Genomic DNA, 14,365 nt, shown 5'->3' with positions numbered 1-14,365 from the left:
GGTGGTTTGTTCCCGTGGGACCCTGCGTGGGTGCTGGCAGTGGGAGCGGGGAGGGAGCGGCAGCCGTCGGCTTTGCCCTGGATGCTGCCGGGACGTCGGAGTCAGGATGTCAGAGGCTGAGCATGGAGGATGCTGCTGGCACTGGTGATTTCCCCCCCCCGCCTCCCAAATCGGGAGGAAATTGCCTCGTGTTATTTTTAAGCACTGTATTTTGTGAGCCGGTTATGCTTAATCTTGGATTTTGCTGTAATTTTCTTCCCATTTGGTTTGCTGTCAAGTTGCAACAACAGCGTTTTACGGCCACTTAGCTCAGGGATGCGCCACACGTGATCTTAATTAGAAGTGGATTAAGAGCGACGGGGAACATGTAGCCGTGGAATATTTCACGGATTCCCGTGTAGCTTCAGCCCAGCGGATTTGGGAGAGGAAAGCCTGGGATTTGTTTTAAGTGGGGAAGAAAATGGTGAAAGCGGCGGCGACCCATGAGCGTGTCTCAGCTCGTTAGATCTCACTGGCCCTGGCCCCAGAGAGCACCGAGCCTGGCGGGGACGAGGTCCCCAGCGGGGGACGGGGTGCTCCGGGGTCAGGCAGCTCCGGGTGTCGGAGACGGCTGTGTCCTGCTGGAGGGTGTCCGGCTGCGCAGCCTCGCTCCTTCCACCAAGGTATGTTTTGCTCCATAAATGTCCCCAGGGAAAGGTGAGGACGCATGGGACCTCGGTGGCCCTGTGGGATGTGACCATGGTGGGGACTCTGCTGTTCCCGGGGTTGGGGACAGCCACTGCCTGCTCCGGTGTGGGAGGGGGGCGAAGCATCCCGCTGCATCCCACGCCGGCTGCTGTCGCCAGGGATCAGAGGTGCCGGATGACAGAGGTCGCACCGGGCTGCGCGTGCGAGGGCCGCGCGTCCCTCCGAGGCACCGTCCCAAAGAGCCCCAGGGCTGAACGGATTGGGGCGGGGGGGGGACGGGACCGTGGCGGGGTGACAGGGACGTGACTCGCGCGGGGTCTCGATGGCCAGCAAGGCTGGGAAGGCAGCTCGGCCCCCCGCTGCGTCTCTGCACGCGTGTGCACACGCCGGTGCCGCTCTCCCCCAGAAAAGCGGGGGGGCAGCAAGCTTTTTTTCTTTTTTTTTTTTAAATAAAAAAATATTTTTTAATAAAAAAAAAAGGAAAGTAAACAGGGAGGGGGGGTAGGTAGGACTGAGCGGGATAAGCGCGAGCAAAGGTTTGTGGGTAGTGTAAAGCTGTCACTGTGATTTAGGGTCGGCTGGTTAAACTGTTTTATGTTCACAGACAGTAAGTCGTAAGCAATATAAAATTTTCTATGAAGAGATGATCTCCCCTCGTCATGCTTTATGCCATCTTTCCCCGATTGATCTCTCCTTTTTTTTTTTTCCTCTTTTTTCTTTTTTTTTTTTTTTTTTAGAACCCCGCGGTGGCGCGGTGCGGTTGGGCAGAGGGAGAAAAAGGGGGAAAATGTGGCTATTTGAGAAACGCCAAGAAGAGCCCGAGCCCCGGAGCTGGGGTCTGTGCCCGAGGGGCCGGGGGGGATGGGGGGGGGCTGAGCCGCGGTCGGGGTGCTCGTCTCCCTGCGCCTCACCCTGGCGGCTGCACCCCCTTTTTTGACTGTGTCAGGCTGAGGAGGGCCGAGGGGACTGTTAGGATTTGAGAAAAGCCGTAACAATTTCTTGTCATTTAGACAATTATTCCATCACCCGATGACCCCTCCCCACCCGGAAAAGGGAATCGGGCAAAGCAAGGAAACGCGAGGGCTGAAATATAGATAGATTTAATAGGATAAGACTAAATAATTAACAAGAATACTAATGAACAAGTATTAATCCTGATGCTAATATAAGATATACAAGAATTATCCTCAGCCCATCCGTCAGCGGACAGTAAACGTCGGACACTGCGAGCGCAACGGCTTTGGGAGGAAGGGAAGGGCTCAGGGGTCCGGCACTGGGGCAAGGGGTTTCTCTGGACCGCCGCCATCAAGGGAGAGAGAAACTACGCAGCAAATGTTCTAATTTATATCGAATGTGACGTTCACGGTATGAAATAATCCTCTTGGCCAGGCTGGGTCAAGTGCCCAGGCCTCGCTCCTCCTCATCCCTGCGCCTGGCGAGGCTTGAAAACGCCGAGACCTTGAATCCCACACAGCCTAGCTGGCTATAAAGTAAATATTTTCACAAATTCGGACACTGGCGTCTTCCAAAAGTGGATTTTCCCCCAGCATTAGAAGGGAAATTAGTCCTGTGTTGCTCAACCCGGGAAAGGGACGCAGGGTCCGTGATGCTCCGTGGCCGCGCAGGGAACCCGGCGAGGCATCGCTGTGTCCCGCCGCCAGGGACCGGCCGTCCCGGTGCTGCCGCGGCCCGGCCGATGCTGCTGAGCCCCTGCGTGCCGGGGGGTGGCCGTCAGTGACTGATGCGTGCCCCGACGCGGCCGCATTTCCCTCCACACAAGGAGCCGGTGGCCGTTTCCCTGCGGCTCCCGCCGGGGCTGCAGCCGCCTCTCCGCTTCCCGTGCGCGAGAGGCGACGGTCCGTGGAGCGGGACTGCGTTGAGCTGCAGTCATCGCGCCATCGCCTTAAATTAGGTTGCCTGCCTTTTTTTCCTTCGCCTCCGAGTTGTCGCCGCTTTTTGAACGCTCGCGCAGGGCGCTGCCCCGCTTCACCTTTGGTATTTTCTACAGCCACAGATTTACGAGTAATGGTTTCATTTATTTCGCCCTTGCCGCGTCAGCGGGAGGGTCTCGGCGTGCCCTGCGCCACGGCTCTGGGAGCGTGTCCCTGTCCCCACGGTGCTGCCACGCAGCCAGATGTGCTCCCCGGCAGCGGCGGGTCCCAGGGAGCCCCCACCCCCAGGGGGCAAGGGGTTGAGGGGGGACCTCGCGGGCAAGACCAGGGCCAGTGTCACCCCCTGGCTGATTAAGCATCCGGAAGATTTTTGGGTAGCTGGTTGCCATGGCAACCCCCAGCTTGAGCCCATGTGGGGGCTCAGGAGCCCTGTGACCCCCACCCCTGGAAATCATCGCGGAGCTGGGGGGAGCCGGGATGGCAAACGCGTTTCCCCCTCCAGCCAGGAGGATGAGGAGGGAGGAGGAAGGCGGCTGCCGGAGGGGCTGTGGGGGGCAGCCCTCGGCCAGGGGAAGGGGATGACGATGCTGGGCCGGCGTCGGATGCTGCATGGCCAGAGCTGCCGAGGCTCCGTGGGATTGGAGCTGGGGCTGGAGACCCGGCCGGGGGGGGACATGGTGGCAGATGCGCTTGGGGAAGGCGTGAGGGGTTCCACGTGTCCCCGCGGGCTGCTCCCGGTTAGTGCCCGTCACGTCACAAAACCTCTTCCCAATATTTCCAAGCTGTTGGTGCCAGTTACTGGAGGCCGGGTGCCGGGGGGACTCCGTGTTGGCAGCCCCGGGTGCCCTGGTGCCGGGGTGGGCTCCGTGTGTCCCCCCGGCCCAGCGGCGTGCGAAGGGTTTCCTTTGTGTGCCGAAGCGTGAAAATCCTCTGCCCTGATTCTTCCAGGAGGGCCCTCTGAAATTAGACGGAAAATATTACGCTCGCTCTGTGAAACTATTTACAGGTGTAATTTCCACCCCTTTTTTCCTGATAATTAAATATTTTTAGGTCATCCAGTTTCTCCACCCTGTTTGCGGACCTGGCCTGGATGCCTGCGTAATTAGACGTCTCCCTGTGAAAGATGATTAAGGCGGGGGGCGGCCGCCCTGCCCGCGGCGGTTCCTGCGTTCCGGCAGTTGCTCGTCCTTGAGGCTCCTCGGGGGCATCGCAAAGCCCCGGCCCCCCCCGGGGGTGGGGGGGTGACGATTGATGGAGCAGCCCCCATTGAACGTCCCCAGACCTGGGGACACGGGGGCCGTCCTCCGCTGTGACGCCCAGGCGGAAATTATCACGGCCTCGTTGCTAAAGGGTGAGAATTTCGAGAATACACGTTTAAGCAATTTTAAGCTGCTTTTTGGAGGTGGATCCTGACTAAAATTGGGGGGGGGGGGGGGGAGGGGTGTTTTAACGCCTTGCCCTGCAACGAAAAAGCCCTTAATGATGGCGTAGTTTCCATCAGGGTTTAAAGCCGAGACTTCGCGGAGGAGCTGGGATGAATGAAAGGGCAATATTGTTCTCCGCTCCTGGAACGGGGAAGATGAAAGTAGCCCGGAGAAGAAAAGCCGAGGCGTTGGGCTCTTTTCCTGGTTCTTAGCAACACGATGAGACCCGACCTTCCCTTCCTGGGGAAAATGGAGATTAAACCCCAGCGCCCGGCGTGGGGGGGTCATGGCAGCGGTGGGAAGTGCGTGTGTCGTCCCCCCCGCCCCCGGGGACAGCCGTCGCCGCGGGTCACCCCTCCACAAACACATCCTTAGCTCCCTTGGCTCTTTTTAGATGCGTAACAGCAGAAATCTTCAGGAAGAATGAATTAAAAACCCAAGATGCCCGGATCCCATCGGGGTGGGCACCTGTGCGGGGACGCGGCGGTTTGACCGGGTCCCTGCTTGTTGGCAGGGGGGGGTCGCGGGGCTTTGGGTTGGGGGGGACACAAGCCACAAACCCCATATCCTTCTTTGTGTGAGAACCACCCCCCCGGGCGGGAGGCTTCAGCCCTTCAAATGTTATCTTAATCCTGAGCAAACTCGGGAGCGGAAAGGTCAGCGCCCGCCTGGCCTGGGGGGGCTGAAACGCCGCTCGGCGGCTGAGCCTCTGCTCCTGCCGGGGCTCAAGTTACAGAGCAGAAGAAAACCGATACGCCTCCTCCAGGTGTATTGGTCTTGATCCTATCTGGCATCTTTCACCCCCAAATTATACCCTAAATCCTCAGTGAACAAAGTCAGACAGAAAGGCTCTGGAAGGCTCGGCAGACCTGGGTGGGGGGGGGAGGATCCTGCTGGTTTTTTATCCTTCTGTTTCTCTTCTCGTTTGTTGATGTGTTCGTTGCCCGATTCTGGTTGGTATTTGCCAGGCTAAGGCCCAGGGAGAGCCTGTCCCGCTCTCTCAGCCAGCGAGGAGTTTAGCGCTGCCCTCAGTAGGTTTCAGAGTAATCGCTCTGCAGTGGTGCCCGGAGCCCGCCCTCACAAAGAGCCTGGGGATTTGGTGGCCTTTGGGACAGCCCGTGCCCAAACTGGGCGCGATGAGCCACAGCTGGACCCGTTGTGCTTCCCGAGCGTCCTCCCCACCTCCCTCCCTCCTCCTCGCGCGGCCGCTGCCTGGGCTGCGGGCTCGGCTTGAGCAGACTTGCCCGAGCGAGCCTGGGCTCCCCGGCGGGCGCGGGCGAACGCTCCCCTCTGACTGCGTATTCGGGACTCGCCTCTCCCGGGAGGTGTGCCATGAGCTGCCGGCCGAGGGCTGCGGCCGTGCCGGGACAGGCAACCTGGCCCCTTTGCAGAGAAACCCCCGGTTTCCTCAACCGCTCCCTGCAACGCGCCGGCGCCCTGCGCGTGGCTACAACCTGCGTCGAAAAGCCGTGACTGCAGGGTGGTACGTGGCATCTGACGCAACGATGCCCGTTGGCTTTGATTTTATTTTTTGTCAGTGCCTCCCACGGTTTACGCGGGGATGGTGAAGCCGGTGCTCACGGCCCCCCGGGTGCCCTTCGCAGTGGTGGGTGCTGGCGAAGATGCTCGGCAGCGGCAGCTCCGTCCCGCAGAGGACGCTGTGCGGAGAAGCGGCCCTGGGCTTTGGTCCCCTGGGGTGGGGGGGCGGCTGGCGATGCCCCCGGGAGCATGGGGGGGTTTGTGCCGCTGCCCTGGGCCAGCGGGGGGGTCCACGTACAAAAATAGCAAGTTATGCACCGGCCGGACCCACGCTGCGCCGCTGGGAAATTCCAGTGATCCGCTGCGGCCGGACAGGGGAGGGCAGGAGGCGTTAATGGCCGGGGTCTGTAATCAGTACCTGCAATTAGCCTCTGCTCCAGATGGCCTCAAAGGCTCGGCCATAAAACACGCCGTCCCACGCTGCCGTTCCTCTCCCACCCCTCCGTGTCACGCCGAGCCCTTTCGGCTGCGACAATGGCAGCCGGGACCTGCTGTCCCGCGGGGATCGACGCAGCACCGGCCGGAGCCGGGGGAGTATTTATTGGTGACGTTGATGTTTGCAACTCGAGGGGCTGCTCGAGGGCGGGCGGAGGACGGAGTGGAGGGCTCAGGGCTGGACGTTGGCCCGGGCTGTCCCTACCAAGGGGGCTGGGGGGCAGGAGATGCTCAAGGTGCCCATGGCTTGTGGTCATCGCGGGGGGAATGGAGAGCAGCAGCCCCCGGATGGCTGTCAGCCGCCGGCTCCTCCCGGTCTTTACACCTCCGCGCTCCCCTCTGCTCGACGCTCGCTTGCAGTAACACCAAACTGCTGATGACATTAAACAAATTAATATCGGGTTTAAATAGCCTGCTGGGAGGCTGGTAACAGGCGGCGCGGGCCCAGCTGTCAATCCCAAATTAGCGAGTGCCCAAGCTAAACTTACTGCTGCTGCTGCTAACAACCCCCAAAAGCAATACCCTGCCCCGGGGGGCGCGTGTGCCCGGAGCATCGGCGCCACTCGGGGCTCTGCCGATGTTGCCCCAGCGAGAAGGACCCGGGGGATGCCCTGGCCCGGCAGCAGCATGCAGGGGGGCCCCGGCAACTTTGGGTACTTTTCAGAGCACCAAAATGCTAGGATTTACCCCCAAAGCGCCTGGTCTGGCTGCAGCACCCGGGAAGGGGATTTGTATCTCATGGTTTCCATCTTCGTTTTGGCTCTGCTCGCAGCTGAAGCCGGGTTGGGGGAGCGGGGGGGGCTCCTGCGGAACTCTTCAAATTGTTTGACTTGAGGGAAGTATTTAAATCCCTCCCTGATCTCCCTTGTGGTGGTGGTGGTGGGGAAGATGGTTGTTTCCTGTTTTTACAAGCAGGTTTTTCATCATTTCCCTCTTTAAAAGGCACCATGCAATCAAGGCGTGAACTCCCCCCTCCTGAGAAGCTCTGGGGGCCAAAAATTCAGCCCCGAGAAGGTGCTGCCATCGGGGAATCCGACCGCCTCAGCCTTTGCTAACGAAAACGATGGGGAGGGCAGCAAACCCTGGTCTCCCCAATCCCACAAATCCCACAAGACTCCCATCGGGAGGAGCTGGGGCAGGCTCCCCACTCCCCCCGCGTCGCCCCACGAGGCGATGCCGTGGCTGGATCGGACCCTGCGCTTTTCCAGTGCCCAGGGCCGGGACACGCGGCTGCCCCTGTCCCCGTGGGGCTGCACCGATGGGTGCTCCGGGGCCGGCGGGGAGGTTGGACCCCTCTGGTGTGGGTGGAGGAAGCCGGGACGATGCTTTTGGGCAACCCCAAAAGCCGAGGGACGCACCGGTGGCTGGAGGGGGATGCATGGCCGCTGTGTGCGGGATGTGCTCAGCGTTCCGGGGAAAGGAGGCAGTTGAGGGGGGTGGTCGGCCCAGCTGCGCCCCACCAGCGTGTGTGTGCCCCCCCCCACTCCCTGCCCACCGGGGGGGGGGGGTTGGGGAGCTTGGGCTGGGGGGGAGCTGCCGCCGCTGCGTCCCCTCCCCTGAGCAAACCCCGCGGTGGAGACCCAGCACAGGGACATCTCTGCGGGTGCTGCCCGACCACGGCCACCCCAAAACAGCCCCCTGGGAGGGGGGGGTCCCGGGGACTCAGCTCTGGGGGGTGGGCTCCCTCCTCCCCGCTCAGAGTTTCTTCGTTTGGGGAGCCCCGGGTTCGCTCCGCGCCCGGCGGGGGCAGAGAAGGGCTGTGCCGGGAGGGGTGGACGGGACGGGGACGGGGACGGGGACGGGACGGACCCCCCCCATCGGCACGGTCATACCCGGCACCTCCGGCGGGGGCCGCGGCGGGGCCGGACGCGCGGGCGAGGGGCTCGCACCCCCCCGGCGGCATCAGGCTGTTAATGGGGGGGGTGCGCGGCGGAGCGGGGGCTGCGGGCGAACCCGCCCTCCCCTGCCCTTCCTCCCCTCCCGTCCCCTCCCCTGCCCTTCCTCCCCTCCCCTCCCCTCCCCTGCCCTTCCTCCCCTCCCCTCCCCTCCTCTTCCCCCCCCCCTCCCCGCAGCCCAGCCGGGCGAGCGGGCGGCACCAGCAGCGCCGAGCGGAGGCAGCCGGATCCAAAATGCTTCTAGGTGGGTGAAACGCAACTTTCCCTCCCCCGCGGGAGCTGCCGGCCGGGGGTTTCTCAGCTCCATCGCCCCCCCTATTGCCCCCCACCGCCCCTATTGTCGTCGTCGTCCCCCCCCAGTTCCTGGTCCCCTGCACCGGAGCCGTCCGCAGCTCCCGCCCGGGCCGGGGTCGCGGCAGCCCCGCGGTACCCGCAGCCCCCCGTGGCGGTGCCGGTGGCAGTGGGAAGGGGGGGTCCGGGAGGGGGCTCGGCCCCGGGGACGGTCCTGCCCGCGCGGACCCCGTCGGAGCGTTTTGCCGGCAGCGGCTTTTGCCGAGTGACTTGAGCCTTGAGAAAACGCAAATAAATCAAGGCGCGAGTGCTTCTGTAAAGGGAAAACCACATCTAATCGTTTCTTATTTTCCGGGTAGCTCTGCTGAGGTTGTGGGGAGGGGGGCGTCTTTTCTCCCCCTTGCGATTTTGACCACAGACTTTACTCTTTAATAGTGAAGAATTGAGGTTGGGTTATTTACTGCCAGCAAAGAGCTCCAGAAATGTGCGGTGTTGAAGGAGTCCGGGCTCAGGAGCGAGGGGCTGGTACCAGACTTGGCATCAAAACGCAAATATTGATTCACCGGTGGGGTCTCCATCCTGCTCCCACCAGGGCTTCAGTGTGCTGAATTGCCCTCGCTCGATTTTCTTCTTTCGAAGCAAATCAGGTCGTTTCCATTCCCTATTGTCATCCTGCCCGAAAACCCATTTAAAGAGCTGTTCTTTTTCTATGCATCGAGGAAGCCGTACCGTACACCCACAAAATGGTCCCTCCCAGCCCAGGCACACATGCAGCCTGTTTTTTCGGCTCCCAGCCTGCTAATCCTAATTACTTACGGGATTCAAGCTGAGTTTGATTCACTGCATCTTATTGATTTTTCCCAGGGCCGCAAAAAGAGGAAGAAACAGGTCGCGCGCTGACACGGCTGTATTTTGCCCTTGCTCTTCGTTTGGGGGTCAGCTCCGACTTGGGTTTCTGCTGCCCTTGCAAGGCGAATGTTTGGTGCTTTTTGGGTGAAATGAGGCCGGGGGGGAGCGACCTTTGCAGGGAAAGGCTGGCGTGGGGGGGCTACTGGGGGTGCTTTTCTCCGGCTGCGGCGCTCTCGGGGTCGCGGAGCCGCGGCGGCAGATGGAGCGTAACGCTGCTCTCGGACCCGTTCCACGGGCAGATTCGGGGCCGGTGGTTTCAGTGCTTTTTGTTATTTATTGGCATTGAACTTTCCGACAGGCTGTTGGGGCCGGAGCATCGCCCCCGGCTGCCTGCGCCGGGCAGGGATGGGGGTCCAGCGGGTCCCCGCGGGCGGCGGCGCTGGTTCTCTCCATACGTGTACACACGTGTGCACATACGTGTGTGTGCATGTCTACATGCACGCCTCTTCCCGCGGTATCGCGGGCGGGTGCTTGCTGCGGCCGGGATGGGGACGTTACTGACCCGACACCTCTGGGAGGGCTCCTCGAGCGCTGGCGTGGCTGGTAGCCGCAGCTCCCCCCCTGCGCTGTCAGCCGTCTCTTGGGGGTCACTTCAATTTTTCTAATAGTCTGAAACACAATCTTTTCTCCGTGAGTTGTCTTTCCCAGTCTCTCTGGAACGTGTAACGCTACTCGGGATACTTATCTGGAATTCTTGTTAGGCAAAGCAGGTTTAAAACAAAAAACAAAGAAACACTCCCCCCCACCCCCCCCCCTCAAAGCTCGCTTTTAGCCTTGTGCTCTCAAATACGTAGGAAACGTAAAGCCACCAAAGCTTCCATTTTGAGCGCGTGGTGCCAGGGGCTCGCTGGCGATCTCGGTGCCAGGGTCGCGGTTGCTCTGGGTAGGGAACGGCGGTGGCCGCTGCCTGCGCGCGTTCGACACCCTCTGCCCCCCTCTCCCCCCCCACCCCCCGCCCCGAGTTCCCAACGCCCCTTCAAAAAAAATGTGGGGACTCGGGGGTCACCCGGCTTCGCTCCGCGTCCGCAGGGTGGGTCCTGATGCTGTGAGTTCGCTGTCGTTAATTGGGTGCTTAATGAGGTTTCCTGTCCTCTCCCGTCTCGGTGGGGTTAAGGGGGACGGAGCCTGTCCCCGCTCCTGGGTCTGGCTTTGGGGGTCCCTCATCTGATGGTGGGGCTGAGCTTCCCCTAAGGTTGTTTTGGGTGAATTTCCCCGTAAAGGCAGCAGTTGTTTTTATCGCCAGGGGCTCGCTCTGAGAAATGGCCTGGGGAAAACATCTGTCCCTTGGTTTCAAGTGTGAGCGACACCCCGGGGCGGGGGGGGGGGGCAGTACGGGGGCTCTGAGCTCCTCCGACAGCCTCAGCCTTCCCTTCCGAGTATTTTTAGACCAAACTGTCATCTAATCTTGACCTCCGCTCTGATGGGGGCTAGAAAATATCACTGCGTTTCCAGCACCAAGCCGAGGGTCTAATTCACAAATTCTTTTAGACCGTTTGTATTTCTCCCCCTCCCCTCGCGGCAGCGATGGGTTGCGAACAGGTATTTTGGGCAAACGCGAACTTTTAGGAAGTTTCTGCGGGGACGATGCTCCCCAGGAGGCTGCCGGCGGCCGCGCTTTGATGGGCCGTTCCAGCGCCCGCCCGATGTCCTTAAGCTGGTCACGACCGCAGGGGCCGGGGATTTAACAGATTGCTTTTTTGTCCCTTTTCCGAGCGGGATTGGTAGCAGGAGTAGGCTGGCTGTCCCCACTCTTCTCCGAAGTGATTCCGTTAGCGCAGCCTGGGTAGGAGTGGCGGAAATTACAGTGAAATACTAGCGGTAGGAAATAAAAATCTAATTAAAAAATAATGACAGATGTGTGTCTGCTTCCAAACCCCGGGTATGACCAGCCTGGCCCCAGGGCAGTGCTGGGGTGGGGGGGGGCGGTCAGGCAGCTGCCAGCGCAAGCGTGATGGTGGCGACGGGGAGCGGGGGGGGAAGCAAAGGGCTTTGACCTTTCTAAAGCTTGGTGGGGGGGTGTTGTGTAGGTGGATTGGGGTCTGAAAGTCTCAGCCCCCTGCGACTTGCACCCCTGTGGTCTGAGCTGGTGGGACCCCCTGCAGGTGGGGTGATTGCCCCTCACCCCCCCCCCCGCCCCCAGCAGCGCCGGGAGGGACTGGCTGAAGCCACGTGTGGTTTCGCTGCTTGGGGGGTGGCATCGGGGACAGCGGTGACACCGTCACACGTAGTGGTTTGGGCCTCACCGCAGTGGTCTGCGGGCATCTCTCCAGCACTGCTGAGAGGGGACTGCCACCGGCCCGGAGCATGGCTCTGCCACCGACCTGCCGGGTGGCCCCGGCCATGTCACTTATCCTTTCTGAGCCCATCTGTCCCCTCCCGGCCCTGCGCTGGGCTCGGTGCCCTGGGGGAGGGAGGCACCTGCCTTCAGGTGCTTCAATAATAGAAATCATTAATTTTCACCGTTAATGGAGGAAACGCTGCGCTATGAGAAATGTGCGTTGGCTTCGAGGCCATTGAAAAGGCTGGGAGAGACAGGAGCCCCTTAATTTGTTCCAAATTGGTTATTGCGCCGGAACGGTGAGAAAGCAGCAATTTGAGTATCTTTTTTTTTTCCTTTTTCATTTCTGTCACTCAGTCTCTGGCCGTAATGAATTGGACTCGGCTGTAATTTTTATGATTTTAAGTGATGCCCTGGAATAAAGGCTGAACTAACCTGGGGCTCCGGTCTCCCCCCCGAGCTCCCCGTATTTCGGAAGGATCCTGACCCCCCGCCCCCACCAGGAGCAGGCGATGGTGGGGAGGGCGGGCAGGGCTTTGGGGAGCGGAGCCCGGGTGGGCGTTCAACGCTTGCTCCCCCGAGTCGGGATTATCCCAGCTCCTTCCTGAGCTCCCCGGTACCTGCCGCAGGGATCAGCGGGGTCTGGGCCGGGATGCTGAGCCCGTCGGGGGCTCTGCAAGGTGGGGGCATCGCTAAGTGCTCATTTTCACATAATGAGCTGGCACGTGGGGAGAGCTGGGAATTAAAATCCAAGGGGAGGTGGGCTCGGTGCTTGTGGATATGGGGAGGAAAAGCGGCTTGATAGAGCAAGACCTCCGGTTTTGCCCCTCAGAAAGCATTTATTCTCCCAGTTGTGTGGGGTTTCGGCTCCCTGCGGCTCCCGGGGGCTGGATGCGGCCGTGCTGCCCGTCAAGGAGCGGGTGCATCAGCCGGGGGGGAGCTGGGGGCCGGAGATCATCTTGTCCCTGCTTCTGCTCTTGCTCTTCACCAAAAAAGCTTTGCCCTTCTGGGCTGGGGGGTAGCGGCGTGGGGGGCAAACCGTCCCCGTCTCATCCCGGCAGCGTTAGCCCGGAGCTGGGGTCGCCGGCGGGAGAGAAATGAGCACTGTGTGTGTCCCCCCCTCCCCGCCTCCCCAGCCCCGACGAATACTCCTGTCCGTGGCCATGCCCGGCAGTTCGCAGGGATGTCAGCTGCGTTTATTTCAAGGCTCGTTCGCTGCCAGCTCAAGTCACGCAGCACAAGGCTGTGAGGAGGCTGCGCAGGGGAGGGAGGCGCGAGGCAGCATCCCGCGGGCTGGGGGGGCGGCTGGGGGTCCCCGTGCTAACTGCTTGGGGTGGGGGGGCTTCCTTCTCCAGCAACGCCCCATGGTCCTCTCCCCGTGTCCCGCTGCCCACCCAAGGCCCCTTGGCAAGGACCTGAGCGTGCCCGAGCCCCTGTGCCCGCAGCGGCACAACAACCCCCCAGAGCACCCGGGAGACGTGCAGGAGAGCTGGGACGCAGCAGGGACATATTGGGGTCCCCCAGGATGTGCCCCATCCCCTTCCCTGGCCCGGGGTACCCGCTCCTCCCCGTGACCCCCCGCCATGCTGCGAAACAGCCGATCCCGGGGGATGAGCCAGCGCTGCCGACTCCGGATGGGGAACAGCCCCCGGGGTGTGGGGAGGGGGCGGGGGGTGGGGGTGCAAGAGGTATTTTTAATTTGTCTGAGCCGACACGGTGCCCAGCGCTGTCTCCCGCGCGGAGGGACGGCTCTCTCCTACGCGAGACAGCGGCTCCTCGACGCCTGCCGTCCTCCGGCCCCCCCCGTGCAGAGATTAAATTGAACTGTCACCACCTTCGGGTGCGAGGGGCGCTGCGGCGGTGGGCAAAGCCTGGCGGTGGCGGTGGGGCTGCTGCCGTGCACACACACCCCCCCTTCCATCATCCCCCCCCCCCCTTCCATCATCCCCCCCTCCCTTCCATCATCCCCCCCCCTTCCATCATCCCCCCCCCCCTTCCATCATCCCCCCCCCGCTTCCATCATCCCCCCCCCTTCCATCATCCCCCCCCTTCCATCATCCCCCCCCCCCTCCATCATCCCCCCCCCTTCCATCATCCCCCCCCCCTTCCATCATCCCCCCCCCCCTTCCATCATCCCCCCCCCCCTTCCATCATCCCCCCCCCCCTTCCATCATCCCCCCCCCCTTCCATCATCCCCCCCCCCCTTCCATCATCCCCCCCCCTTCCATCATCCCCCCCCGCTTCCATCATCCCCCCCCCTTCCATCATCCCCCCCCTTCCATCATCCCCCCCCCTCCATCATCCCCCCCCCTTCCATCATCCCCCCCCCCTTCCATCATCCCCCCCCCCTTCCATCATCCCCCCCCCCTTCCATCATCCCCCTCCTCCATCATCCCCCCCCCCGTGTGCGCCCTGGTTCATTTTGGGGCCTGTCGCAGATGGGGCTTTGAGGGCAGAGGGGGAGCGGGGACCTGCAGGGCAGCGTGCGCCTTGGCTCCCCCCAAAATCCTCCCCGTGCAGAGCCCCCAGCCCGTCCCCACGCGATGGAAGGGAGGGAGGGAGGGAAGGGGGGCCGGGGGAGCCGGGCACCGCGGGGTGGGCTGTAAGGGGACGGGGGTCTCCGGGGTCAGCAGCTTCGGCAGCACCCGCAGCTCCACTTCCCTGCTGGAATAGCGTGAGTCATTCCCCGGAGCCCGAGAGAGCGGCTTAAAGCAGAGCAGGAAACCAAAATCCCATCAATATGTTTGGACTCGGGGATTTGGTGTCTTTTGGAGTAACATGGCTGGGGTTTCGGTCTCTTCCCTTCAGCTTCTTGTAGAGGCAACGAGGAACCTTCAGGGAACCCGGTCCCCAGACGTGGGGGTGAAGTGCTGGCAGGGGGTGGCAGGGTCTGTCCCTCGGCGTCCCCGACGGGAGCGGTGCCCCTCGGCGTCCCTCGGGTCTGGTTCGGCCGCGGAAGGCGCGGGGCTCAAATGGAAAGTGTGGCTCATCGGGCAGCGGCCGCCCCCGTGCCCC

General features: G+C 62.0%; 1 protein-coding gene across 4 annotated transcripts in view; it reads left to right on the top strand.

Moving 5' to 3' along the window:
- ZNF385C (zinc finger protein 385C) overlaps positions 1 to 14,365 on the top strand; it is an 81,259-nt gene that overhangs the window by 37,854 nt on the left and 29,040 nt on the right. Inside the window, exon 1 of one of the 4 annotated variants that reach the window (XM_063354822.1) lies at positions 8,061 to 8,116. The exons of the other annotated variants lie outside the window; for them this stretch is intronic. Within the exon in view, the coding sequence (XP_063210892.1) occupies positions 8,107 to 8,116 (10 nt within the window). The 5' untranslated portion in view covers positions 8,061 to 8,106. Of the gene's footprint in view, positions 1 to 8,060; positions 8,117 to 14,365 lie in introns of those variants that run through there. 4 annotated transcript variants of the gene reach the window in all.

This window comes from Chroicocephalus ridibundus, chromosome 17, assembly GCF_963924245.1.
Source record: "Chroicocephalus ridibundus chromosome 17, bChrRid1.1, whole genome shotgun sequence".
Classification (NCBI taxonomy): Eukaryota; Metazoa; Chordata; class Aves; order Charadriiformes; family Laridae; genus Chroicocephalus; species Chroicocephalus ridibundus.
Note: the sequence above shows the minus strand (reverse complement) of the source record. Positions and strands in the feature narration are given on the sequence as shown.